The following is a 25,891-nucleotide window of genomic DNA, read 5'->3' as shown; positions in this document are numbered from 1 at the left end:
GGATGTGGAGAAAAAGGAACCCTCATGCACTGTTGGTGGGAATGCAAACTGGTGCAGTCACTATGGAAAACAGTATGGAGGTTCCTCAAAAAATGAAAAATAGAATTACCATATGATCCAGTAATCCCACTACTGTGTATATACCCAAAGAAAATGAAAACACCAATTCAAAAAGATGTGTACACTCCTATGTTTCCTGCAGCATCATTTACAATCGCCAAAAGATAGATACAACCCCAAGTGTCCATCAATAGATGAATAAAGAAGATGTGGTATGTACACAACAGAATATTACTCAACCATGAAAAGGAAAGATTTTGCCACTTGTGACAACATGGATAGACCCAGAGTGTATAATGCGAAGTGAAATAAGTCAGAGAAAGACAAATACCACATGATTCACTCATATGAGGAATTTGAAAAACAAAACAAAGACACAAAAACACAGACTCTTAAATACAGAGAACTGGTGGTTGCTGGAGGGGAGGTGTGTGGGGGGAAGGGTGAAATACATAAAGGGGATTAATACATTTATCCTGATAAGCACTGAGAAATGTATAGAATTGTGAATCAGTATACCATACACTTGAAACTAATATGAGTGTGTGTTAATTATACTTGAATTAAAAAAAAGAAGGGTCAGTAAATATATTAGAGTATCCATGACATCAGAACCCATATTTCAGAGAAAGGATTATAATTTGAGGCAACATATCCAGAACAGAATTTCCCAAAGATACAACACCCAGCAAAATGTGAATAAGGGTTCCTTGCCAACAACGACGGCAAAAAAAAATTGTAGTCGAGTAATAAATTTAGAAGCAAGTGAATTAAACAAAAATAAACAAGGTTCTCTGGCTAGACTTCAGAAAGCCTAAGCTACACTAAGACACACTGTAAAGTCCAAGAGGGGATACAGTATTCAGGTTTACAAAAGTTTTTGAACACCAGACACTTCTCCCTCCGTAAAATACCTAGTAACATCTCATGGAAAAGAGTTTGAAAAAGGCTGGCTGTGAGGTTCTCAGAACAACTGGGAAGGCTTTGATTTGCCATAAGCCTTTATCCTCACCCTTTCTGTTCCCATAGCGAGGTCTGTGTCAGGCTCAATTCGAAATAGCTAACGTTTATTGACTGTGATACAGGCCAGACACCGACTTAGGCACTGGAGACTCAAAAAACAAGTGCCCTGAATGCAGTTAGTAGTAAATCTAATAAACCAAGAGAGTAGATAAACATGATAGGGTGGTCCTATATGGCCTATTATTGCACTTAGTGCTAATACGGGATTTAGGGTTGACAGAGAATGCTTCAAAGTTATTTGCTGGAGAAACCTTGAAGTGGTCCCCAGAGAAGGAAGATACATTTCATCATAACTGACCAGGGGTCAAATTGACACCCCTGAGAGTGGGGCTCCCTGGGAGGCATGGCGGCATGAAAGCTTTGAGCTCAAATACCAGCCTTGCTATTATTATGACTTTGTATAAGTTGCTCAAGCTTCATCTGTAAAATGGGGATTATTCTCTCAATTTCACATTTGTCAGGAGGATCGAAACAGGCAAATACATCTAAAATGCCTAATGCTCAGCACACATTTGTTCCGCTTTCTTTAGTGACATTTTTGGAGTAAGGTGTTAAAAAAAAAAAAAAGAGTCTGCAGCCTCATATGGGTTTGGGAAGAAAAGGGGGTTATGACTGATTAGCAGTGTCTGCCATGGGCTTCCGGAGGGGGTCACATATTGACTCATTAGCTGGAGACTTTCAACTAAAATCTTTCCTGAGGGCACCTGCCCTGAGAAATGGGAGTTTCTAGTGACCTGGGAACCTCAGAAGAAAGCAAGCAATCCTAAGGCTCACTACTAAGCCCCATCAACGTTTCTGCTTTCCCTTAAACACTCTGCTGTCTTTCATTTTCAGAAAATTAGCAAGGTTGACTTCTTCCCTGGAAAAGCAGGGTGTGTTGTGATGTGAAATTAGTACAGGATTTGCTCTGCACCTAAAAGAATCATTTTTGAGTCCAAGAACCATGCATGCAGCCTACTAATTAGTACCAGCCCTATTCTGAAGGGTTCAATAAGACCCTGCAGGCCCCCGCAGAAGGAACTCAGAAGGCCAGGCAGGGTGGCATTCCACTGCCAGGAACCACAGAGATCAAGCAAGCAGAGGGGGCGTTCCTAGAAGGAATTTCATATTTTATGTATCAGTAATGTGCCTTTTGAATTAAAGTGTTATTAGTCATCACCATTTTTAATCTTATAAATTCTGTGGTACCATAGCTCAAAAAGCAGTAAGAACACTAAAAAGGGGCTATTTCTGTGATTGTTTCAGAGAAAACAGAGTAAGAGAGACACAGAGGATTTTAGAAGTGGAAGAACTCGACGGTGTCAAGCAGAATCTGTTTAACAAGTTCATTCCATAGACACGTATCCAAATCACGTACCCATGTCTGGGGGCCACGCTGGGCACTAGGGGGATGGCAGGTGAACAAGGCAGAGGTAGGGCGTGCATTCTTGGAGGTTCAGGCCTAGCTGGGGAGATGGGCCACAAATAACCAGATAATTAGTTATGTCATCGTAATTGCGATCCAGGCGATAAAGTGGTACAAGATCCTTTGAGGCTCCGATGACAGACACAAACCCAAGACCAGGTCATCGACATGTCCATCCCGCTGGACAACATGGACACTAAACCCAGAATTCAGGTCATCCGCGTCACAGTTCACCGCTGTTCCCACTCCGCCACCAGTGCCCTGAGAGGGGGGCTGGGAGACCAATCCGGCACTAAGAAGACAGCGGCGGCAACTGGGAGAGAAAAGCAAGTGGCCACATCTCTTCCAGCTTTCATAAAAGAACAAGAGTAGGCGCCTGGGTGGCTCAGTCGGTTAAGCATCTGCCTTCAGCTCAGGTCATGGGATCATCCCACGGTCCTGGGATCAAGCCCTGTGTGGGGTTCCCTGCACAGTAGGGAGCCTGTTTCTCCCTCTCCCTCTGCTGCTCCCCCTGCTTGTGCTTGCTCTTTCTCTGTCAAATAAATAAAAACTTAAAAAAAAAAAAAGGAACAAGAGCATGAACTTGGAGATTCTGCTGTCTTCCCAGACACTCACTCATGCTTTGTAGCAGTGGAAAATGGTTTCCACTACCCTACCCTAAATGCTAGAGCCTTCAACAATCAGGACAACAAGGAGGGGAAAGGAGAGCCTCCCCCAAAACCAATTAGAAGGGGCAGAGAATGGGGAGTGTAGACCCACTGCACCGGCTGAGCTCTAATCTATCCGCTGTACTTTGCTTGGGAATTAATCACACAAATCCCTAGATAAATCTGAGGCCGTTATTAGACAACACTAATATCCCCCTTAGAGTAATCCAGACAAACACAGCGAGAGTGGGGGGAGTCCCGAGTGGCCGGAAACCAGACCGCTTGCATGTTCCCACACATCTGCACAAGAACACATGTCCAGGCACTGCCCCCCGCTCCTCGTCCCCAAGCCCATATGTCTGCTTCCCAACAGCACCGTGGGCCTCTGCCCTGACTGCTTCAGGCAAGTGGGGCGAACTGGAAGATGGCAGAACCAGGTCTGGATTCCCTCCCCTCCCCAGCTCTGCCACTGACCTAATTCTCCACAAGAGAGGATTTTTCCTTTTTGGTCCTGCTTGTTTGTAAATCATGCCACCCCAGTGCACACACAGCTTAAGGCGGGCCTCGCTGGGAAGCAGGGAGAAGCCAAGAAGCTTCGAAATGTGGCCCAGCTGCCATTTCTCAGAGACGCGAGTCGGTGGAAGTTCTGTTAGGCTCAGAAGAGGGACTGAGAGGGTAAGGGGGAAAGACACCATGAAGCACGTCCTCATCCTACATTCAGACTCTGCCCTTCACTGACCTAGTGGAGTCGTAGATGCTAACATAACCCAGCAGAACTCTGCCATGAACTTGATGTATGACCTTGGGTGGATTTCTTAATCCCTCCGGATCACTGGTCTCTCTCAGCGACACAGGATATTTGGACGCTGGATTTTTGACCCCTCCAGTATGTTTTAGACCTGCTTTAAAAAAAAAAATCATTAGGAAAGAGGCTGACCTTAGCTGTAGGAAGATGTGAGTGTTCTAACTGCAAAAATTGACCTGGAAAAAAAAAATCAGACCTGTCAGGGAAAAAAATCAACACAAAATGGAACTGACAGCAGCTAAAAATGCACATGGTAAAATTTGTTATTGACTGAAAAATTGAAGGAAGAATCAAACATTCTTGAGAAAATTTAGACTGGCAAATTTGATGTGAGAAAATGAGATGTGGTAGAAATAACAACCACAAAAGAATATTCACAATGGCAGAAGCTATATAGGTAAAATTTGATAGGCACGCCAAAAAATAACTGATCGATGAACCAAATCTGCATTGTAGAAGACACATGGAGCAGAACTGATCTGGTTAAAACTAATTCAGTAAAATAAAAATGAATTGGAAAAATAAATGGTTTAAGGATGCTGGAGAAAAAGTGGATTGAGGAATCATACGAGCTCCACATCATTTGCCTCCAAAAAATACCCCTTTGGTAAAAAAGTTTCGGTTTGTGTAATCCTGACTACACCAACATAGAGTTAAAATGCCTCAAGGTCAAACTGTGCAACCGAAACACCTTAATAAATGCTGGAGAAAAATAAATTATATGATCTCAGAGGTCCATTCCAGTTGCAATTTTTTTTCTGATAGAAGACCAGACTAAAAAGTGAATAAAATTATACAAATACTTTATTCATAGGAGGAAGGTAGCATGGGAACCACCTCTGACCTGCACTAATCATTGTCACACTAATAGATTTTACGTTCTTACAATATATTTCAAGCAATTTAGTAATTTTGGAAACTAGCATAGGATGACTATATTTTTATCTTGCCAAGAAAAAGCAAAAACCCCAACCTGATGCTTTGTATTACCACATTTTCTTTTTTCTTTCTTTTTTTAAAGAATTTATTTATTTATTATTATTTATTTATATTTATATTATTTATTTATATTTATATTATTTATTATTATTATTATTTTATTTATTTTGATAGAGTGTGGAAGCACAGGGAGGGGCGGAGGCAGAGGGGGAGAATCTCAAGCAAACCCCATGCTGAGCATGGAGCCCAAAGCAGGGCTCAACCCCCACGACCCTGAGATCATGGCCCGCGCTGAAATCAAGAGTCGGAAACTTAACCAACTGAGCCAGCCAGGTGACTCTGTATTACCACATTTTCTTAAAAAGGCATTTTAATATCAAGAATTAAAACGGCATAATCTCAAAGTTTAAAAAAAATGAGACTTGACAAGAAACTTCCTACATTATATTTATTTCTCTTATTTTCCTGAAGAATGGTAGAACTCCATTCTCGTCCCTCTGCACGCCTGTCGCAGAGGGTTGATGGGGAAAAGTCTCTGTGCTCCCGTCTCATCACTAACACGGGGACAAAAGATAAAGCTACTCACACAGTGCCTGAAACATAGTAATTTTTCAATAAATGTTAGCCTAAAACCTAGGAAGCCTAGGGCACTTCGGATCAAGTGGGTTCCAGCCTCAGACTGTACTCCTCCAGGTACGGAGAGTTGTTGACGTGTTCTGGAATATAAATGACCCGGGTAACAATAACTGAAGAATGTGGATGGACCAGGGCAACCCCTCTATTCCTCTCCACCTACCAGGAAAACACGCGTGGCAGGCAGGAGCGCCTGGGAGGGCAGGCGCGAGAAAGTCAGCGCTCAGGGGAAAGGCAGCTGTTTGGAAATGCGGTGGGTGGTCCTCACACTGTATGGCTATTTGGGGAACAAGTGTCTTTGGACTGGCAGCTAACGACACTCCCTGACTTTCTTGTCCTAGCAGTCTTTCATCTTCACCTTCTCCACACAGAGCTTCCTTTAGACAGAGATTCTATCCCCAAATCCTCACCTCTAAGGTTCTGAACTCCAGATGGCGGCGTCCTTGTATATGTCCATTTATCAGCCACGGTCAGTGTCCTTATCCCATCGCACTGAAAGCTTCTCCCTTTCCCCATCCCCGTTCTCCCTCCTTCTCTCCCTCCCTCCATCCATCCGCATGACCCATCAACCATATTCCACACAAATATTTACAAATAAAAGACACAGATCCTGCCAGGATATTAGACTAATCGCACTTGTCTTGTCCTTAGGCCATACAAGTGACAACGAAGAGTTGTCGCCCCCTCCAATGCTTCCTCCCTGTTCCTTCTCATCTTTACCATCACCTCCTCAGAGGGGCCTCCCTGGGTGTCCTTTTTCTCATGGGATCTCCCCCCACCCTGCTCTTGCCGTCTGTGGCACTCATCACAATTATAATTATGCATATATTGGGTTAAGTTTTCCACAGCTATTTTCCTCTAACTTGTAAGCTGCACTGAGACAGGCACTACAGCTGTTCTGACCACCACACACTCTGCTCAGGAACCCGTGTTGTGTGGCATCAGCCAGTTCTCTTGGGCCACCTACCCCTTCTCAGCGTGATGTACGGGACTGGATGCCAGACTGGGAGTTAGAATACCCGGGCTCTAGTGCCAGGGCCCCAGCCACCTGCTGGCAGAGTGGCCCATTGTAAGTCACCCCGCACTTATAATACTCTGGTGGATGCTATAGGAGTCCAGCAAGGGCCACTTCATCCAGATGGAGCGGGCTGGGTATGGGGTCCCAGGAAGAGGTGAGGTCTGAGCCGAAATCTGACGGAGGAGTAGAAATCGGTTGGGTGGAGAGTTCCTCGGGTCCAGGCCTGTAGGAGGTTGGTGATTGGAGGTGAGGGACAGGATAGCAGGCTCTCTTAGGCGGAGAGTGAGTCTGGGGGACGGGCTGAACTGGAGAAATGCAGGGTCTGAGCCACGGTTTGTTGTCTGCTGTGTGTAACACTTTCACTTCCACGGTGCTCCTCTATTATGTTTCCTTGTTGTCATAATAACCATGACATTATCATTTCATCCTAAAAATTGTTGAGAGGCCCCACTTGAGAATGAGCTCTTGTGAAACAAACCTCTCCTTAGCTACATATTGGCTTTAAAAAAATCAGTGGTGTAGGGGAAGGGAAGAAGGGACCAAGAAGAGACAAACAGGTCCCTGGAGGCTAAATGAACTCCCTGTTCTGTTTCAGGAGTTCACGTAGGACAGCCATGGATTTGGGGCTGTGTAACTACCTCCCATGCAGCATTATGGCTGAGAGCACGTGCCCTGGAACTCAAATGCCTGCTTGCAATGGAGAATGACTGGCAGTGTGAACTTAGGCAAATAAGTGTATGTCTCTGGACCTCAGCATTTCCATCTGTGAAATGGGACTACCACAGCACTTCCTCAGAGAACAGTTGTGAGCATTACATGAGCTCAGGTGTGTAAGGGGCTTAGAACAGTGCCCGGTGCGCAGATAGTCCTAACTAAACGGCTAGCAGCGACCGTCACGGAGCCTGATGCAGGAATCAATAGCTACAATGGTTCTCATCGGTTGAGCATCTTGTTATTTGACAACAATCTGCTTCCTGCTTTGCCTTCATTATCTCATTTAATACCTGCAAACACCGTATAGGGTAATCACCCGCTTTTGCACCCAGGCTTGTTTCTTAGGCTAGTAGGTGGCTTTCTCTCTTCAACCCTGGTTCCCTCATCTACAGTCAAGAACAACAGAACCTCCCTCATAGGGGTAGTTGAGAGAATTAAAGGAAGTTATGTTTGAAAGCACATAGCCCAGTGCCCGACATGAAGAGTAGTAGTAGTAGTAGTAGTAGCAGTTCTTCTTCTTTCTTCTTTCTTTCTTTCTTCTTCTTCTTCTTCTTCATCATCATCATCATGATTAAATTGAGTCTATCAAAATAAGCAAGTGATAAATCATAAAATTTCCATGAAATTAAAATGGCATCATGGAGGCCATACTCAGTACTAGGATTAGAGCCGAGCACAAAGCCAAACTCAGCCCTGAGCCTACCAGCTTCCCCTTGTGATTTACAGCCAGCAGACTCAGGCTGGGACAGCCAGCCTGAGCACAGGGTCCAGAAAAATCCCTGGGCCTCCTGTGATTCCTTGGAGTGTCTTCAGCGCACCCTTGAACTTCACTGAGTCTTTGTCTGCCAGGCTCGAAGAGGGACCCCTGAATGCACAGGGCACTGCTATACTATGCTTCCCTTTCCAAGGTACCCATCACCTGATCATTGCTTGGCGAATTGGGCAGCATGAAGGCGTGCCTGTCTCGTTCACTGCTCTACCCCCATGCTTCTGCTGACACACAGTAGGTCCTCAGTAAGTGCTCATTATTGTGGAAGGGTGTGGGAAGAATGCCTTTGGAATAACATCATCAGTAAGAGACTTCATGTGAACATGCACGCTCACGCAGGCTCCATTTCTTGGTTCCCATCACACGCCAGCTGGGCCCCTAACACCTCAATTTCTTCTGCTGAGAAAAATGTTCGAAGGCGTTCCCCCTCCTCCCGAGGCTCCCCATTCTGACTTGCGCTGGGTAAGCAACTTCAGATTGCTGAACAGCAACACACAACACAGCTGGGCGAAAATTCCTGTGTCCTGAAATTCCTGGAAAACGGTGATGCATGGCAAGCATTCGGAGAACGGACACAGCACCACCCCCAGCCCCAGAGCATCAGAGACAGGAGGAAGGCAGAAATCAGACAACTAGAACGGAACCTCAGTTTCCTTAAGGAATGATTTCGCTTCCTTTCCAAACACCCCACCCCTGGCAGAGGTAGAGAAGCCGCAAGTGAATTAATTACCAGCATTTACATCACTGGCTGCCGAGCCAGGGGCTACCAAAGCCCCCATCGTGGGGGATCTTGCTCTTTCAGCTTCCAGGGACCAGAGTCAGAGGATCTCTCACTCAATCCCAGGAGAAGGTGTGTGGCTTTGAACTGAGCACCACTGCCGGTGTCGTCTAGAGCTTCAAGTCCAACTCCAAGAAAAACGTGGACAAGGCATTTCATGTGTAACTCACATGGTCTCAAATGCAGAGCACAAATAAGAATGCCAACTGGCTGATCTTGGGCAAGTCACTTCTTTTTCTTTGGGTCTGTTTCTTTCAGATCTTTGAGTTGTTGATTCCCATGGGATTCTCATGTTCTGGGAGCCAAAAGTCCATCATGAGAAGAACATCCAAAACCCTCTGTTTCATCATCTCTATAGGAGACCTCACTTTCTGTTTGTAGAAGTTTTCTTAAATGAACAGCATACTACATTGAAGGTAGAAGAAAGGCCAATGTGAATAGTCTTTGAAACTAAACTACGCAATCTTGCGATGCTGTTCTTATGTTCAAATGGGTGCCCCAACTTCCACCAAGTTATTTATTGACCAGTGAAGAATTTTAAGGAACTTTCCTTTATTCCTAGTTTCCTTCTACATCTCTGGTCATCCACTTTCATCGAGCTCACAGATTCCTTTTTTCCTACTATCTAAATATTAAGGTTCCCGAAGGTTCTGCACCTTCTTCACCTCTCAATTATATTCTTTGCCTAGAGAACCTCATCCACGTGCAAGCCTTCCCTCACCCGCACAACAACCCTGATGTCTGTCCCCAACCCCATCCTCCCCCCAACACCACCACTGCCCCCACCTGTCTCTGCACAGCTCCTTGCAAGCATGTTACAGAGTCAAAAGAGAAGGTGGGGTGTGGACAAACCAAAATTGATTATTACCTCGCTCTTGCCTTTGCTCCAGATCTGTTCCTCCCACTGACATTCTTGACCTAGTTATACCTACAACCAGTAGGACATGTCATTGAAGTTCCTCCTTCCCCTTTTCAAGAATAATTGAGGGACACCTGGGGGGCTCAGTTGGTTAAGTGTCTGCCTTCCACTTAGGTCATGATTCCAGGGTCCTGAGTAACTATATATAATCAACTAAAGAGAGATCAAGCCCCGCGTTGGGCTCCCTGCTCAGTGGGAAGTCTTCCTCTCCCTCGCCCTTTGCCCCTCCCCCCACTGTGTTCTCACTTGCTCTGCTCTTTCTCTCAAATAAAAACTCTTTTTGTAAAAAAAAAAAAAAAAAAGCAATTGATACTAATTAGTAATAATGGCTAATAGTCACTGAATGCTTACTATGTGCCACGTATTGTTCTAAGCATTCTAAGTGTGCTATCTCATTTAAACTTTGTAGCAATCCTAAATGGTGGGCACTGTTATTACACCCATTTCACAATGGAGAAGTTGTCCTTTGTCCAAGTTTGCACAGATAGTATGTGGCAGAGCCAGGCAGCCCGAGTCCAACAACACTCAAAGTCACTTCCTCGCAAATTATTAACTTCCTCTCCTTAACATCTCTGCAGTTGACCTTTCCTCCATCCCTACTGCTCCTGTACAGGCTCTCTGTCAACAAAACCACCCAATAGCCTCCACCTGGCCTTCCTGCTTTAAGCCTTCCAATCACCAGCCAATCCATCATGCAAACTGCCCCTAGAGCCATCTCCTTAAAATTCAAATCTGTTATTACTCACCTGAAAAATGTCCAATAGCCCCCAACTGCAGGAAAAAATGATGTTCCAAACCCTCACAAAGCACCAAGACCCATCCTGCCTAACTCCCCTTAGTATTTGCCCATTGGCCTCAGTCCTTCAATCCAGCCGCATTTACTACTGCAAACTACTGGTTCACAAGGCTGCCCTGAAACGCCCTTCTCCCCCCCCACGCAGTCTACCAAACAAATCTTCCAAGTCCAAGTGTGAAATGTCCTCCCACCCCAAACACGGTGGGACGCTCCCTTTTGAGCTACTCTCCTTACATTCTACCTCGTACTTCAGCAGCTCCAATGCGTGCTGTACCTCCTGGCTTGACAGGCTTCCCAACTAGACCACAAGCTCCAGTTGGGCAGGGACCTCGCCGATACATAACAAATACTCCCTCCACGGATGTCAGAAGAGTGTACTTATTCCAGTAAACAGATGACCTTTGTAAATGCTTAAAGATACCTCAAAGACTGTTCTCTTCCACACCCCAAAATTGCCCCTGCAGATGCCATGATTTTATGGTGAAAGGAGCTCTGAGATAGTATTAGTAATTCCAAACAGTGAGGGCTCTGAAGGAGGGAGGTAGGACCAGAATGTGTTCCCGTGGGGCCCTCCAAAACCTGCTGGCCAAGTCAACCTAGACCACCACACACAGGGCTGAAGACAGAGAAGAGTCCGATACACATGCCACCGGCACCAGCCTCCACCTGAAAGCTGCAAGCCCCCAGGGGGTGAGCAATTGTAACAGGAGACCAAGAGCAACTATAATCAACTAAAGAGAGATCAACGTAAACCTGAGTATTAATCAGCGGCCTCCAAACCTTTCTAAACAAACTCCCTATTAGAAAAAATAATTTTAGTGTGTTCTTCCAAAAGATGTGTATTTATTTACAAATAATTTGCGAATAAGTTAGCTATACATTTCATTATTTCTTTCCCATATCCCCAAAGAATGGTCTTTCATGTGCCCATTTTAAGGCCAGTGACCTCGAGAGTCATCTTCCCACCCCACCCCCCCCGAAAGCCAGAGGACGAACATGATCAAACAAGGGCGGTCCTGCAGGCTGAGATCCCCAGAAGCATGGTGTCCTTGGTCTGAAGGCCCATACGTACACAGCAGCACACACTGACAGCTATCACTCCAGCACCCACTGCATCCCCTCCGGGGACGGAGGGACGCATGGTCCAACAGCTCTAGGATCAGGATTCTTTCTCTGTAGCTCTGATCTCTCAACCCTCCCGCTCAGTGTCTACTCCCTCCTCTTCATGGCAGCTCTTCTGATATCCGAGGACAATTATCCTGTCCCCAGTGAGCCTCGTCTTCTCCAGGGAATCCACACAAGCTAATGGGGCCTCTCCATCTCCACTGACAACCACATGTCTGCCTCAAACAGCCACTGCACAAGCATTTACATGGTCCCAGGCTGGCTGCTGCCTGTAATTGTTACAGGAAACCATTGGTTTGTAAACAAACAAGGAAGTCTTTTCTGTCTTCAACTGGATCAAATCAGGCAGAATGTGTATGTGCTTGGCACAAATTCAATGAAAACTGACCCACAGGACACATGCCACTTTTTCCATTAAAAGAGAGAATGTGTTTCCAGCGGTGGCCCATGCCACTGCAGTCCAACTCATATCTGACACACTGGTTAAATTATTAAACAGATATTACTAAACTCACATTGTTAGGAACCTGCATCCATGCATCAGATGTGCTAGTGAGCATGTGACACATATGTATGCGTATAAAACCTGAAAGCACTCGCACACACACATATAATGTGCTCTATTAATGCAACATTTATTGAGCACCTGCTGTTTGTCACAAACGGAAAACATGCAGTTTAGCACACAAGCCCGTACGTGCAGTAATTAACAAAGGGAAACAGTATTCCCTCAGTTTCCGGTCTCAGAGTTCTCAAAGAGAGTACCTCCTTACATACACTCCTGCAACAAGAATCAGGAAACTCAGCTGAGTTACCGCAGCTTGCATTTAGAATATGAAAGGCAAAGGGAGCAAAAGGACACGTGAAAACACAGCCACTGGTTATATATTCTACATGGGGGAGAAACGGCCCCCACCTGCATGAACACAAGGCTGAACACTCCACATCAGGAGGAGCGAACTGCAAAGTTCCTACAGCCACTACACTCAACCATCTGCCCACGTGGCAGTTCTTACATGACTATGTGAGATGGCCATGCCCACTTCCCAGCACATGCGTGTGGTCCATGAAGCCTGGGGGGACAATGAGACCACGGAATAGAAGCCTGTGACTCTGGGTACATTTCAAGCTTAGATTCAAAACGATCTGTGGGCTTTGCTCTTAAAAGTAAACTATTTTATGTTCTCTCTCGCTCTAAAAAAAAAAAAAAAAAAACTATTTTAGAGGTGCCTGGGTGGTTCAATTGGTTAAGTTTCCAACTCTTGATTTTGGCTCAGGTCATGATCTCAGGATCATGAGATCGAGCCCCACATCAGACTCACGCTGGGTGTGGAGCCTGCTTAAGATTCTCTCTCCCTCTTCTTTTGCCCCGCCCCCAACCCCATGTGCTTTCTCTCAAAAAAATAAAATTTTTTTAAAAAGTAAACTATTTTAAATCACCAAATTATGAGATGAGTTCTCCTTTCTTTGCCACAGTGTCAGTAAAATGACTATCAATGAGGAGGTGGCTGAGCGCCAAGATAGCCTCACCCCCTTTAGGGTGCAGAGAGTTTGTTTGGCAGGTTTCCAGTCAATGTCAATGTGGGAGCAACATCTTCCAGCTCTCCCTAATCCCGCTCCCTAGGAGACTTCTGCCCAACAGGGCCAAAAACATGGGCTACCCAGGGCAACCTGGAGGGATGGAAGCATTTTTGGATAAGGGCATTTGCTTCAGGGCCAGTTTCCAGGAGCAGCTACTCAATCCTGCTTCATCTCATGACCTTACCTTTTTCTTTAAAACTATCCTGTTAAAATTTTTAGCAAAACCTTGAAATCCGTTGGGTTGCCCAACCCTGGATGCCAGGATAGGCCTGTTAAGCTAGTCCAATCCAATTCCACTTTATGCTACTCCATGGCATTCTAGAACTTCTCATCTTACTATCGAGCTATTAGAGATTTCCGGGGGGGGGGGGTCAGGGGAGGGGGTCCCTGGGAAATCAGAGATGCTGCAAAGCTAGCTGGGTATGAAGATGGGGCATCTTAGGGGGATGAAATGAGGCACAGACAATAGAGCCAGAGATGGGGCCAACCATGACTCTTTCAGAGGGCAAGCTCCCTAGGAACAAAATGACTGGAGCGTGAATCACCTGCTTACCTCAGAGTCTCTTCCCACATCAATCCCTCCTACATTGTTTAAGATTAATCACAAGCAGTTAATTCTAAATAACTCAGTGGTTTGTGTACCACCAGTGCCTATTAGAGAATCCCTTATGAATTTTTCTTGACACAAGAGTTAACTCTTGCAAAGCATCATCCAGAAATGTTATGACCCATCCATCCCCTCACCCGCATGGCCCGCTGCAAAGGTCAGACTGCTTTAATTAGAATGGGGACCAGTGAGGAAGTGGCTAGAAGATGACTGCAGCCCCATGGAGGAAGAGCTGGCTCCCTGATCCTCAGCAGTGACCAGAGATACGTTAGGCTGCCCTGAGAAGCACTGAGCCCCAGCCGTCACTGCAGTTGACGAGGGTTATTTTGGAGAAGAGGAGGAATGTCTTACACAGTGGAGAAGAGGATGGGAAAAGAGTAGTTGGACCCAATGACACTGAAAATCCCCTCCAAAGTTATCATCCCATGATTCTTGACAATGTATTCTTGACGATGCACTTGGTTTCCAGTGCATTACACAGGCCAAGCCATGATAGAGGGTAATGTAAATGTCTTACTGTCCTCCACATGGGTCATGGGATCTGTGCTTCATCCCTCACAGAATATTTCTTCTCCAGCACCAGAGTCCCCTCAGATTTCCGTGTGGCTCCTTAAAAGTGAGAAGGGCCTCCCAGCACATCGCCTCAGCCGGAACTCCACCCTTGCCTTTCCTGACCTAGACGCAGCAAGTATACTACGTGACGATTAGTCTTTCAGGAATCCCATGGGTGAGAGGCTTAACAGCCTTTAAACCCACCCTTCCCCATTCCTTTAGCTGTCCAAGGCTAACCATGCAAGAGACAGGACCCCTTCCAGAAAGGGAAGAAGCCTGAGGGAATGAGGAGGAAGGAAAAAATCGTGAGAGTCTGACGAGCTCCCTGCCTTGCCAGCCCTGTTCCACTGTTTGGATCGCAGACACGTGATGTCAGCCTGGCTGGTCCCTCCTCACAAGGGTGGGTATCGTTTTTATTTTAAAGCAATTTATTAACTAAAGAAGCTCTACACTCTCTCACTGTACTTTGTCTATTTTCCAGGGGCTGCAGACAACACATTCCCAATAACACCTGGAGGAGACGTTATAGAATTGCCTGGAACGCACTACCTGAGAGAGCGAAGACACCAGCCTTAGCACTGCTGACAACCATGGGACTATTGAAACTCTATCTTCTAAGAACCTTGCACCTGCAAACAGAACCACTTCAGGAGAACCAAACTGGCAGACAAGGGGCAAAAATGTCAGGAGAAGATCCGATGCATAGAGTCTCACGAGAAACTTGAAGGAAAAGCTCCTCAGAATCATCTTAGGTAACAAAGACACTTCAGTCAGAGCCTCTGTAAAACTAAAAGGATCCTAAATGCATTTCGTAGCCTAAACCGGGAGTTTCCCATTGCCTCACGTTCCTGCCTTTCTTTCATTTCCACCCTCCTGAGGCCCTTGCGTACCCTCGCAAAGTACAGCATTCCCCCCACCCCCCACAAAAGAGCTGATACGTTCACAGTTTCTAGGACCACATGCAAAGTAAGTTTTATCACAGAGCAGAGCTGGGCGGTTTGACTGGATGACTGGGAGATCAACTTGTTTTTAAAAGCTTGCTAGTACTGGTTCCTGAGTTAAAAAAAATTTTTTTTTTAATTGGAAAATACATTATTTAGGAACATTGTGGACAGCGGTGGAGGTCTGAGAGCAGATATAGATGATGACACAGTTAAAGGGGGCCCCGTATTGCTTTTAAATAGGTCACCCAAAGACATCAATTTCTGGAGAACAACAGCAGTAATGACAACCCACTGGCACTGTCAGTTTCCAAATAGATCATGGAGACAGGCCTGCAGAGCCATGCTTTGTCCCTCTCCTCTGTCAGCCACAGCCTGTCACCTGTAACACAGCCCCCCAGCGAGCCGCAGGGAACCAAACATCCCAACTTCAGCGGGAAAAGCTCAGGAGGGGGATGGGGGTTCCCCCTCTTCTGACACACCAGCATGTTCCTCTGCATCAACAGCAAACATTTCCAAACACGTCCTCTCTACGCACTGGATATCCTAGACGCCTTCCCCTGCCTTCCCACACGATATTCCTAGATGCCCTTCATCCTCCACGCTCCCTCTCCACGGCTCTTCCTGCCCTGCTGGTTAGGAAATGAAGGAAAATGTGTCTGTGATGAAGGGTCATAGGTCACTGGGGACTCACAGGTACACCCAGAGCAACATTGCTGTCACTGGGCAGCAACAAGTCTGAACAGAGACGGAGCCACAGCAGTGGGGTTGGAAGCTTATGATAATGGGGATTCCTTAAGGAAAAAAAAAACACGAATACAAAATTTGGTATGGCACCTTGGAAGGGACCACGTAAGTGAGGATGTATGAAAGGTCTTATTTTGTGGTGAGTCCGCCTCTGTAATGGTCTCCCCTCCCCCACACACAAAGGAAAAGAGAAAAATAAACTCAGAGAAAGAGAGTTTGGTTTTGTTGCTGTGAAGACACTCAGAAGGCAGCAGCAGGGCAAAAAGGAGTCTGACGGTGTAATCCAGGGGCTCCATCTTTTACCGCCAACCCTGGATGGGGCGCTGCGCGATTCCTGGTACTTGGGAAACCAAAGGTTAGGTCTGAAGAGGTGATGCCATCCAGCGACGCTCCATTCGGTGTAGCGCAGTGCACGGTGCTCTGAGGGCCTCGGGACCCGTGGGTCCAACCCCCGGTCACTTCACTTCAAACCAGCGTCTTGAGGGTGGGAATCAACCACTCAGAGACATTCATTTCATTCTCTCGCATTCTCTCATATTCTCTCTTTTTGTCTGCCTGGGAGGAGCAAGGCTCCCGGGACTGACCAAGCTGATAACCTCCTACACCAGGAGTTTGACATTTTGCTTATCACCAGCATCCAGGGAGGCAACGCTCCATTTCACGATCGAGACACAGGCCATTTGTGTTAATGAAAGGAGGCTAGGAGCAGAAATAAAATGCCATGTTGGGGATCTGGGTTTCCAGGTCTCAGAGACACCTGCCAAACAGGCAGCATCCAAGCTTGCCCTCGTACCCACAACAAGTTCACCGGCACCTCGGGTCTGAGTCCCCTCACCTATTCAGTGGATGATAAAGGCTGCCCGACCTGCCTCACTGGGTTGCTCTGGGGGCCAGAACACCACACGTTTGCAAAGAGGTCCGAATACAGTCCAACAGGCACAACCATTATCAGTGTCCCAGTGCTCTTTGGCAGGGGCAAAATGGCAACAAAACTGGATTCCCCTCCTTTTATCTCTGCCATTTCTCAAACTGGGGTGAAGGAAAATGGCGGAGGCGGGGTACTCACAGGGAAGCTCCAACCTTCTGTGAAACCAAACTGGCACACAGTTCATTCTTACAAGCACCAGGAGACCAACAGCCCAGAGTCCGGACGTGTTCTTTCCCAAAGACTGTGTAGATGACTCTATACGTTTCATCTTATTTCATGCTCTCGACAACTCCATGATGTAGGATTTCTTATCCCCACTTCGCTGCAAGGCAGGGTGTTTTGGTTACCTGTGGGCTCTGAAGCCAGCTTGCCCGGATACAAGCCCCAGCTTTGCCTCTTATTAGCCGTGTGACCCTGGAGGAATTATTTAACTCTTGTCCTTGTCTACAAAATGAGAGTGACGGTGTATTGAGTGGTTGTGAAGTTTATGAGAGTTAATTCCTGGAAAGCAGTCAATATGTACAGACATGGAACAAGTACTCCTTGAGTGTTAGCTGATATTATTATTATTATTATTATTATTATTATTACTACTATTGATGAGACTACTGAAGCTTCTAAAACCTTCTCCAAAGACACACAACTTGTCAGTGGACAAGCCCAGATTTAAGTCCAATCTTTTTCACTCTAAAAGCCATGCCCTTAACACCCACACTAAACCTTATTCAAGTTCCAGATTTCTCTGCTCCTCATTTTCGTCTGTAAAATGGCACTAGGGAATGGTATCAACCACACAGGAGTGCCTTGAAGATTAGATGAGACAATGTATATAAAGCACCCAGACTGTCAGGCACATGGTGGCACTCAGTAATAGTAATACTAACATCATTATTAGTTTTAGCCAAGAAAGGGTACCTGACCCTCACAGCCCTGCCCCAAAGCCTCTCACGCCAGCTCTACCTCTGGGCCTGTCGCACAGGACACACACTGCAGGACAATAGGAGTCATCGGGGAGGGCATGGCAGTCCTACCCTCCAAGCACAGCCCCTGGCCCATCTCTTCTGTCCTGTGAAGGGGGCAGAGGACCCAGCTGATGGGCAGCTGCCCCAGGAACTGGAAACCATCTTTCCCAGGCAGCCTGCAAGGGGAGATAGGGGCCATGAAGATAATTAGCCCCCAGTGCCGGGCCTGTGGTGTCTCATTACCAAATGCAAATGCAAGCTCACGTGCCACTCCAAGGCTCTTGGCAAAATGCCTGCGTGACCCTCAACCCTGCTGAATTCGGACGAAGCATTTACCCGGCGTGCACCCCCTTTGCAGCCTGCAGCTGGTGTGCAGACTGCACAGGGAGAAAGAAGACTGTTCTCACCCCCACTGAAGGGGGAACAAGGGAAAGGGGTCTTATTTCTTTAAAGGAGGCAGAGATGCTACTGGGGAGGGGGGGCATAAAAAAATTGCTCTTCCCTCGGCAGTTAAAAGAGGGATAATTGGTGCAAGTGGCGGGCGGCCGCTCTGCCATTTAGTATACAGCATACCCAGGAAATCTCACTTGGTAATCAGGAGAAGAGGAGGAAAAAGGAGCAATCAGACCCCTATTCAGGCTCCGTTTAGCGACAGCCCCTGCTGGCTGGCTGGGCTGGTCCCACCTAACGCCTGAATGCTGGGTGGGAATCAAGTCTCCGAAGCCACAGTTCTCTTTTGTGCATGTTGTAAGGCCTCCCTTCTGTGCCCCCGTCTCCACACCAGGGAGAAGGATTCTGCAAGGAGACAGTCTTTACTCTCTGATTACTCACCACTCCCCTCAGCCCCCACCCCCAGGCCAGACAGGGGTGACACAGGTTAGAGACAACAATGCCATGTTACAATTCTGGCAGGAAGTGCACTGGGAGGGGAAGGAGAGATGTTTGAGTTCTTACACAAATGCCCAGAACAGAGGGATCAGCTGGGGCCAGCATCCTTTGTTTCTGGCCCACGGTAAATGCTCAGGGGCAAGCAGTCTCTTGGTGTACCATTCCATCCCAGTTCTGGCTTTGATAAATGGGAGAAGAGTCACAAAATTCTCAATAAAAAGAAAAGTAACTGAAACCCACTTTCAGGAAGGCATACCAAAGCCACACAGCGGTGTTGAGCCATCAATCCAACCAACCTGGGTAGGCTATCAGTTTCAGACAGCAGGAGGGATGGGAAAGGGAGGCCCTTGGGTACCACTCGACAATGTGCTTGTAATAAGGCTTGGGCCCCCACCACTGACACCCACCCCTATACCTCACTGTGAGATCGAAACACCTGAAAACTTCAGAGCTGAGACTCCAGACAGCAGCTTCTGGTCTGGGCACCTGCCCAAGGCAGCAGGAAGAAATAGCAGATAATGAACTTTTTTTTTTCCCCCAAGTGAATAAGACCTCATGAATCTTCACTGAATGAACCTAAAAATGTGGACACACAAGTGGTATGTGACGTAAGCTGGCCCACGTAATGAGACTTGGAAGGAGAAATCAACATGTGATGCCTTCTCCATCTTTCCCTGGCCCTACCCCACCAGCAACAGGCTGACGTCACGCTAAATGAGCTCTTCAGTAAGCCTGGTCCCGAAACGTACACACCTTAGAAGTGAATCAATTCTTCCTGACCGTTAAGACTGTTAAGAAATTCAATGCATGCACATTCATAACTAAGAACGGTTTAAAAATAAAAATAAATTTTAAACTCAGTAATAATAAACTCTCAATGACCCATGTGGGGATGGTTCTCTAGGGGGAGCTCAGGATACCTCTTCATTGCCCAGTGAACTCCCAGGCTACCCATAACGGGACAGACGGGGCTAGACCAAAACCAGTGAATACGCTGTGCGGTAGCCCGATTATCTTCCACGACAGGTATGCATAATTTTAAAATCATTTTGAACTATCTGTCCTTCTTCTGTCCTCCAAGACCCTTACTAAAAAGGCAAGATTAAACATCAACATGAACAAGTCTGAAGTTGAGCACCAAAACATTTTATTTATAAACCTAACACCTAGAAGTAAAACTCTGGGACCTCTTCTCCATCACATGCTAGAATGTTCAATGTGACCGTTAATTAGGTTGGGAGTCTTGGAATGAAGTTTTCTCAAGCAGGCTGTGTGGAATTCAGCCTGCAGCCAGAGAGTGACATTTCACCACATGACAGAAAACACTGAGTCCATGACCTCTGACCCTCCAAGCCCAACTTGCTCATGACAGCTATCTCCAGTCTCTTGTGGGTCTTCCCTAGAGAAATACCCACTGGGGGATCAAAACAGCCCAAAGCACATAAAGGAGATGGGCCCATCTGTGCATTCTTCCCAGGGTGCAGCGTGGAGACATTTTGGAGCCATCAAGGTATGGAGAGCCAAACAGGCCAAGCAAACGTCAATGCCGCGGGCATGCTAGCAGCTAATGGACCAGAAAGAGCGCCTCCAACAGGCCCCGACCACATCCATCTAAAGCTGCAGGAGCCCTCCCAGCTCTTCCTGCTCCTGAACTGCTAAAGCATGAACTACAGAACGGATCTTCCAACCTGGGTACAAGCCCTCACACGATCACATGTCAAGGCCTCTCCTACAAATGGGGACAATCAGATGCCTGGTCCACAGGACCCACCGCTGGGAATAAGTACCTGGCTTTCAGGTCTATGACATGTGTAGTTGAAAGGGGGCAGGGTGGGCAATGGCTGCACCCTCACTACCCACTTCACCACATCATCTTTAGGAAAATGGGGAGGGGTGTTTATTTAGGTTATTTATTTAGGGTATGCACATCTGCTTGACACTTAGCAGCTGCTGTAATTTTTTCCCCTTAATATTTTACAGGTGAGTATCCTCCCCTCACCCCCACTTACTACCTAAGAATTAACTATGTGTGGAGAGAGAGATCTTTTCTAAAAGCCTGCGATGCGATTTTTGTCATTGGCTAGACATGATGACAATTACCAGGATCAACAGGCTGCAAGTTATCAACAGTGAATTCTGCTATATCCCCCATCACCTACACTCCCCTCAACCTTTGCACTGCTCTGTTCCAAGTCAACCAAGTGTTACTGTTCCTACGGAGTTCATTTACTCTATTTATGTATCAGGAGACTAAATGAGCTGTGCTGTGTGTTTGCCTTCTTCGGATAGAAGTATCAATCCACAGCCCCTAGACGATCTGAACCCTGCAGAAAGAACTATTATTAAAACATCCACGTTGTATTTCGCTATTTAAAAAATTGACTGCCTACAATCTGCTCTAAAGAAATGTCGCTGGAGACCTGAAACATACACAGACACAGACACACACACACAGACACACACACACACCCCAAAAGAGAGAGAAGACAAATTGTACACATATACAGCATAGAGATTCTTCCTGGAGAAAAGTGCTGATCCAGACCTGCCCAGAGGAAATGAGTTCTTTTTAAACACAAAAAATGCAATCAGGGATAATCAGCAAGTTAACAACACACTTGCAAACACCCTAGTCCCTAGAAAGGAAGAATGCCAGCTTTCAATGCAAGTTCTGAGAACAGAACAGATCCTTTGGGCGAATGAGAAAACAAGTGATCATGTCAGCGTCTTCAGGCAGAACTTTCTCCAAAGCCAAGAAGCTTTGGAACAACAGTCAGCTCCAGAAGGCACCTGCTTTTAAGAAGTGCTTCAATAACCACATTCCCAAAGTGGCTTTGTGGGTTGGGGTTGCCTCGGCTCCTCTTCCCCATCTGCTTTTCCAGTGGGCTCCGTGGGGGAAAAAGAAGCCAAAAAAAGGTGACATCATGTCCCTCTCCTGCAGCCCACCCACGGGAAGGGAGACGCAATGCCCAGAGCAGCCCAGCTGGGGAAAGCAGCCACAGAGACCTGGGGAGGGCTTCCACAGAAGCCCCTACATGACCTACAAAGGGGCCTCCAATAAGACCCATCAAGGTGTCCTAGTCACCAGCATGAACCACCTGTGAAATAAACTTTGCTTTGATTTAAAAGAAAATTTAATAGTTGTGGCTAAAGTTCATATCAATTACAACCTGCTTTAGGCTGGCTGGGCTGCTGTGGGACAGTTTCAGGAACCCTTGAAGACGCTCTTTTTCATTACAAACCGCAAGGCAGGTGCCGCACCGGAAGGAAGAAATCCTGGGAGTCAGTGCTGAGCCACTCATCTGGCCCCACCTACCTGACGGTCCTACTGCTTCCCAATCTTGGCTGCACAACGGAATTACCCAAGGAGTTTAAAAAAGGTGCTTGGATCCCACCCCCCCCCCAAAAAACGCTGATCTAATGGGTCCAGAGGGTGGCCCGAGAGTTGTTAAACTCCCCTAAGTGATCCTAACATGTGCAGCCAAGGTTGAGAACCACTGTTCTGCCCCAGACCATCCCACCACCTCCATGAAGAGATACATTCCTAGAAGAATCCAGGACTTGACACCAAAAGAATAGGAGAAAAGAGACCTTCCTTACCTCTTCCTCATCCCAGCCTCCCAACACACATACCCCTGTGGTCAGTTCTCATGTTCTTCGTCATGTCAACACTTCCTTCTGCTCAAAGCTAGGCCTTCAGTGAATCTTGGAGTCCAGGAATCTGGAGTTTAAGTATTTGTCAAAGTACAGTCTGGACCACTTCTCTCACATATAATCCCAAACAGTCAGAATTCAGTGAATGAGGTGAGGACAGTCCAAGTCTTTAGGCCTGAGTTCCCGTTTCCCTTTCCCTGGGAAGCTGTAGTTGAACTTGGGAGGCTCTCCAAGGTTATGCTGAGTATTGCTAGCTCCCTCAGGCACTTGGCTGGACAAGGGTCCTGTCAGTCTCTGTGCTTTCCTGTACCATTCTTAGTACGGGGACAGGTGAAGGGAGGACAGGAAAGAAGAACCTCATGTGAAAAATCCTGCTGCTAGAATGAGGTGGTGAGGAGGCCCATCGCCAGTCGCTTCATTCACCCTCCAGACACTTCCCCCAAAGACTGGGGAGGGGGAGCAAGTGGAAGGGCTGGGGTCACAGCAGGCCAAGCATGGCCTGCAATCCATCCACCCTCACTCTCCTTCGCATGGGCATTCTTCATCCTGGGGGTTAAGGAGGGACTGATGGGAAATCTCCCACCCGTCCTAAGGGTCCAACTCTCCAGGGATCAGGAGGGACAGACATAGCCACTTTGCCCATTTCTATTGGACTTCTTGCTCTGTGCTAACCCTGCTGAGCTATGCTCCAATGGAAGGAGCTGGGCTGGGCCGCACATCCTGCAGTCTGCTCCATCTCGCCCTTTGAGTAAGGAGCCCGTGATTGAGCAGCCAGGACCCTCCTCTTGCTGAGATCTGGTGGGTGTTCCATGGACAGCCATCAAAGGACTTCCACCCCCTCCTCAGGGAAAGGGGCCCGATCATCTAACACGTAACTAAAGGTGGCCCTCAATGACAGTGTTGGTTTCTATCAAGGGTCTCAGGCCTCACCCAACCCAGTGGGTGGGTCTCCAGTACGAGAGGGCTAGGGAAGAAGGTCTTACCTTCCGAGCAGAGCTTGCCTCCATAGCCGGTGGTGGAACAGTCACAGGTGGGGTGGCCATCCAGGAGAAAGCAGATGCCCCCATTTTCGCAGGGACGCTCACCACAGGGCCCCTCGGCATCCAACTGGACTCCCTGGCTCCCCAGAAGACGAGGCTCTGAGTTGCCATACTTGAGATCCAGGATTAATCCTCTGAAGCCGGGCATGGCCTGTACTCCATCAAGGGTCAGGGCAGAAGGTCGTATGTCCGCGGGGACCCCGCCAAGGAACAAGTCACTGACCACATCCATGTAGGGCCGCTGAGGCTGCAGCTCGCCCGCCTGGCCCTCGCCGTCCAGCACCAGCACCGTGCGCAGGCGGTCGCGGCTCACCATGAGGAAGTGCCAGCTGCTGTCGTTCACCTGCTTGTCGGACAGCACGGCGGTCTCCGCACAGTCCATGCTGAAGCGGAGCTGCACGCGGCCGTCCGCCAGGGAAAGGCAAAGGAAGTCGCAGACGCCGCCGTCGTCCAGGTAAAGGAGCAGCCCCGTGGACACGTTGGTCTTGAACTGGAAGCTCAGGTCGCTGCGCGTGCTGGCATCCCAGCGGAGGTAGCGGGCCCACTGGTTGGGGAGGCCCATGAACTCGAGGCCCAGGCAGAGCCCCAGCAGCGACCCCAGCAGGACGCTCACCTTCAGGGTGAAGAAAACCGAGTTGGCGGTGAAGCTCATCGTGGCAGCCAGGACGGAGCCCGGAGGGGCAGGCGGACGGGGGAACAGCCCTCGGGGGACAATCCCCCTTGGCGGCGGAAGGGAGAGAGGAAGAGGAAACGGGCTGGGGGCACAGAGAGCACACGAGAGGAAGCAGGCGCAGGCGCACGCGCACCGATACCCAGAGGGTGAGGAAGAAGGAACGTGAACAAGACGGCCCCAGATGGGCGCACGAGCAAGAGATTCAAGGAAGCGGCAGAGGAAGGCGGCAGGGCGGCAGAAGAGGAGGGAAGTCAGGTGGGAAAGTGGGGAACGGGAGTGAGGAGCAAAGTGTCCTTCTCCAAGAAAAGATCTCAGCTATCCATGTGGATCCGGAGGCCTTGATTCGAGGAGGAGAAGGTACACGGCGGGTGGAAGGCTTCAGCAATGCACTCCTCCCAATGGACCCCCAAACGCCCCAGCCAGGGAGGCCGGGGACAGGGCTGGGGTGGGGGTGCCGTGATGGAGGAGGTGTGAGTGGTGGTGAGGTGAGCCAGGTGAAGGACAGAAACAGGCCAAGGACCAGCGCTGAAGTTTTACCTCCTAGCAGCAGGGGGCTGCAGGGAGCGGGGCAGCCCAAAGCTGAGTGCTCAGGCCGAGCAGGGCCCAGGGCAGAGCCGAAGCAGGTTCAGGCTTCATGGTGTGGGCCAGAGGCAGTCCTGCCCATAACCTGCCCCTCAGCACTCCAGAAAAAGACCTGCAGGGAGAAGGGGGGAGGCAGAAAGAAGAGAGAGATTAGGGTGGTGTCAGGAAAATATTACACCTATTTCACAAATATTGATGACTTCCTGACCATGAGCCAGGTTACTCTAGTGATTTCCACCGTGCCTGGTGCTTTAAATAGGAGAGAGGGCCCAAGTTCTTCCTGAGCTGTCGCAGGACCCTGAGCTCAGTGCCCAATGATGCACATGGTTTTTCCATATGCAAAAATAGTATAAAACTCTCAAAGCCCTATCAGCACATTTTTACAGGATCCGTATCACAGGGTCACATAGCTAAAATTTATTTGTAAGGTAAGTGCTAACATTTTATACACTCGAATACACACATATAATTTTAACTATTTACCTACTAAAAGGCATGAAATGACATGGATATCTTTTTAGATTTCTCTTTTTCAATTTGACAACCCAATGCCTGGGTGTAGGCGGTCTAAGACAAATTCCCACCTTTATGTTTTTGAAAGAAATATTTCTAAAAATCAGCAGAAATAAATTAGAAAGTGAGTAATGAGCAAAACAAGTCTCATCTCTTAATACAGGTTGGTGAAAAGTTCTTATAGAAAAAAACGCGTTCTGAGACTTAAAGAAAAGCTGTGCCTGCATCCTAGTTCTTTTAGGTGGAACTTTGAGCCAACTTCTTAACCTGTTTGAGCTTCTATTCCCTCTTTGGTAAAGCAGAGGGAAGTAGTTTTTCTAAGGCTGGAGAGAGGAGACAACGAGGTCATGTATGGGAAGATCCTAGCATGAGACTGTATGCACAGTAGGTGATCAATAAACTCTGTATTCTTTACTTTCTTATTTCTAGATTGAAAGGGGTGGGAAGAAGGTCGCTGTGTGTCTGTGCATGCGTGCGTGTGTGGGTGTCTGCGGACGAGGGGCAGGATTAAAACCACAAGTACTTTTGAAAAACTACAAAAACTGCAGAATGAACAACAAATAAGGTATAGCACGAACTTAGAGCACATTAC

At 47.6% G+C, this 25,891-nt stretch overlaps 1 protein-coding gene across 2 annotated transcripts in view; it reads right to left on the bottom strand.

The window, feature by feature from the left end:
- The window catches only part of NRXN3 (neurexin 3), a 1,516,445-nt gene that overhangs the window by 1,423,980 nt on the left and 66,574 nt on the right, over positions 1-25,891 (bottom strand). For both annotated transcript variants that reach the window (XM_045807717.2, XM_087856158.1), the window contains exon 2: positions 23,475-24,898. In XM_045807717.2, coding sequence (XP_045663673.2) covers positions 23,475-24,183 — 709 coding nt within the window. In that variant the 5' untranslated portion in view covers positions 24,184-24,898. The remainder of the gene's footprint in view (positions 1-23,474; positions 24,899-25,891) is intronic.

This window comes from Ursus americanus, chromosome 26 (assembly GCF_024610735.1).
Source record: "Ursus americanus isolate L20-20 chromosome 26, mUrsAme1.1.p, whole genome shotgun sequence".
In the NCBI taxonomy this organism is placed as follows: domain Eukaryota; kingdom Metazoa; phylum Chordata; class Mammalia; order Carnivora; family Ursidae; genus Ursus; species Ursus americanus.
The sequence above is the reverse complement of the archived record's forward strand: the minus strand, read 5'-3'. Positions and strand labels throughout refer to the sequence as shown.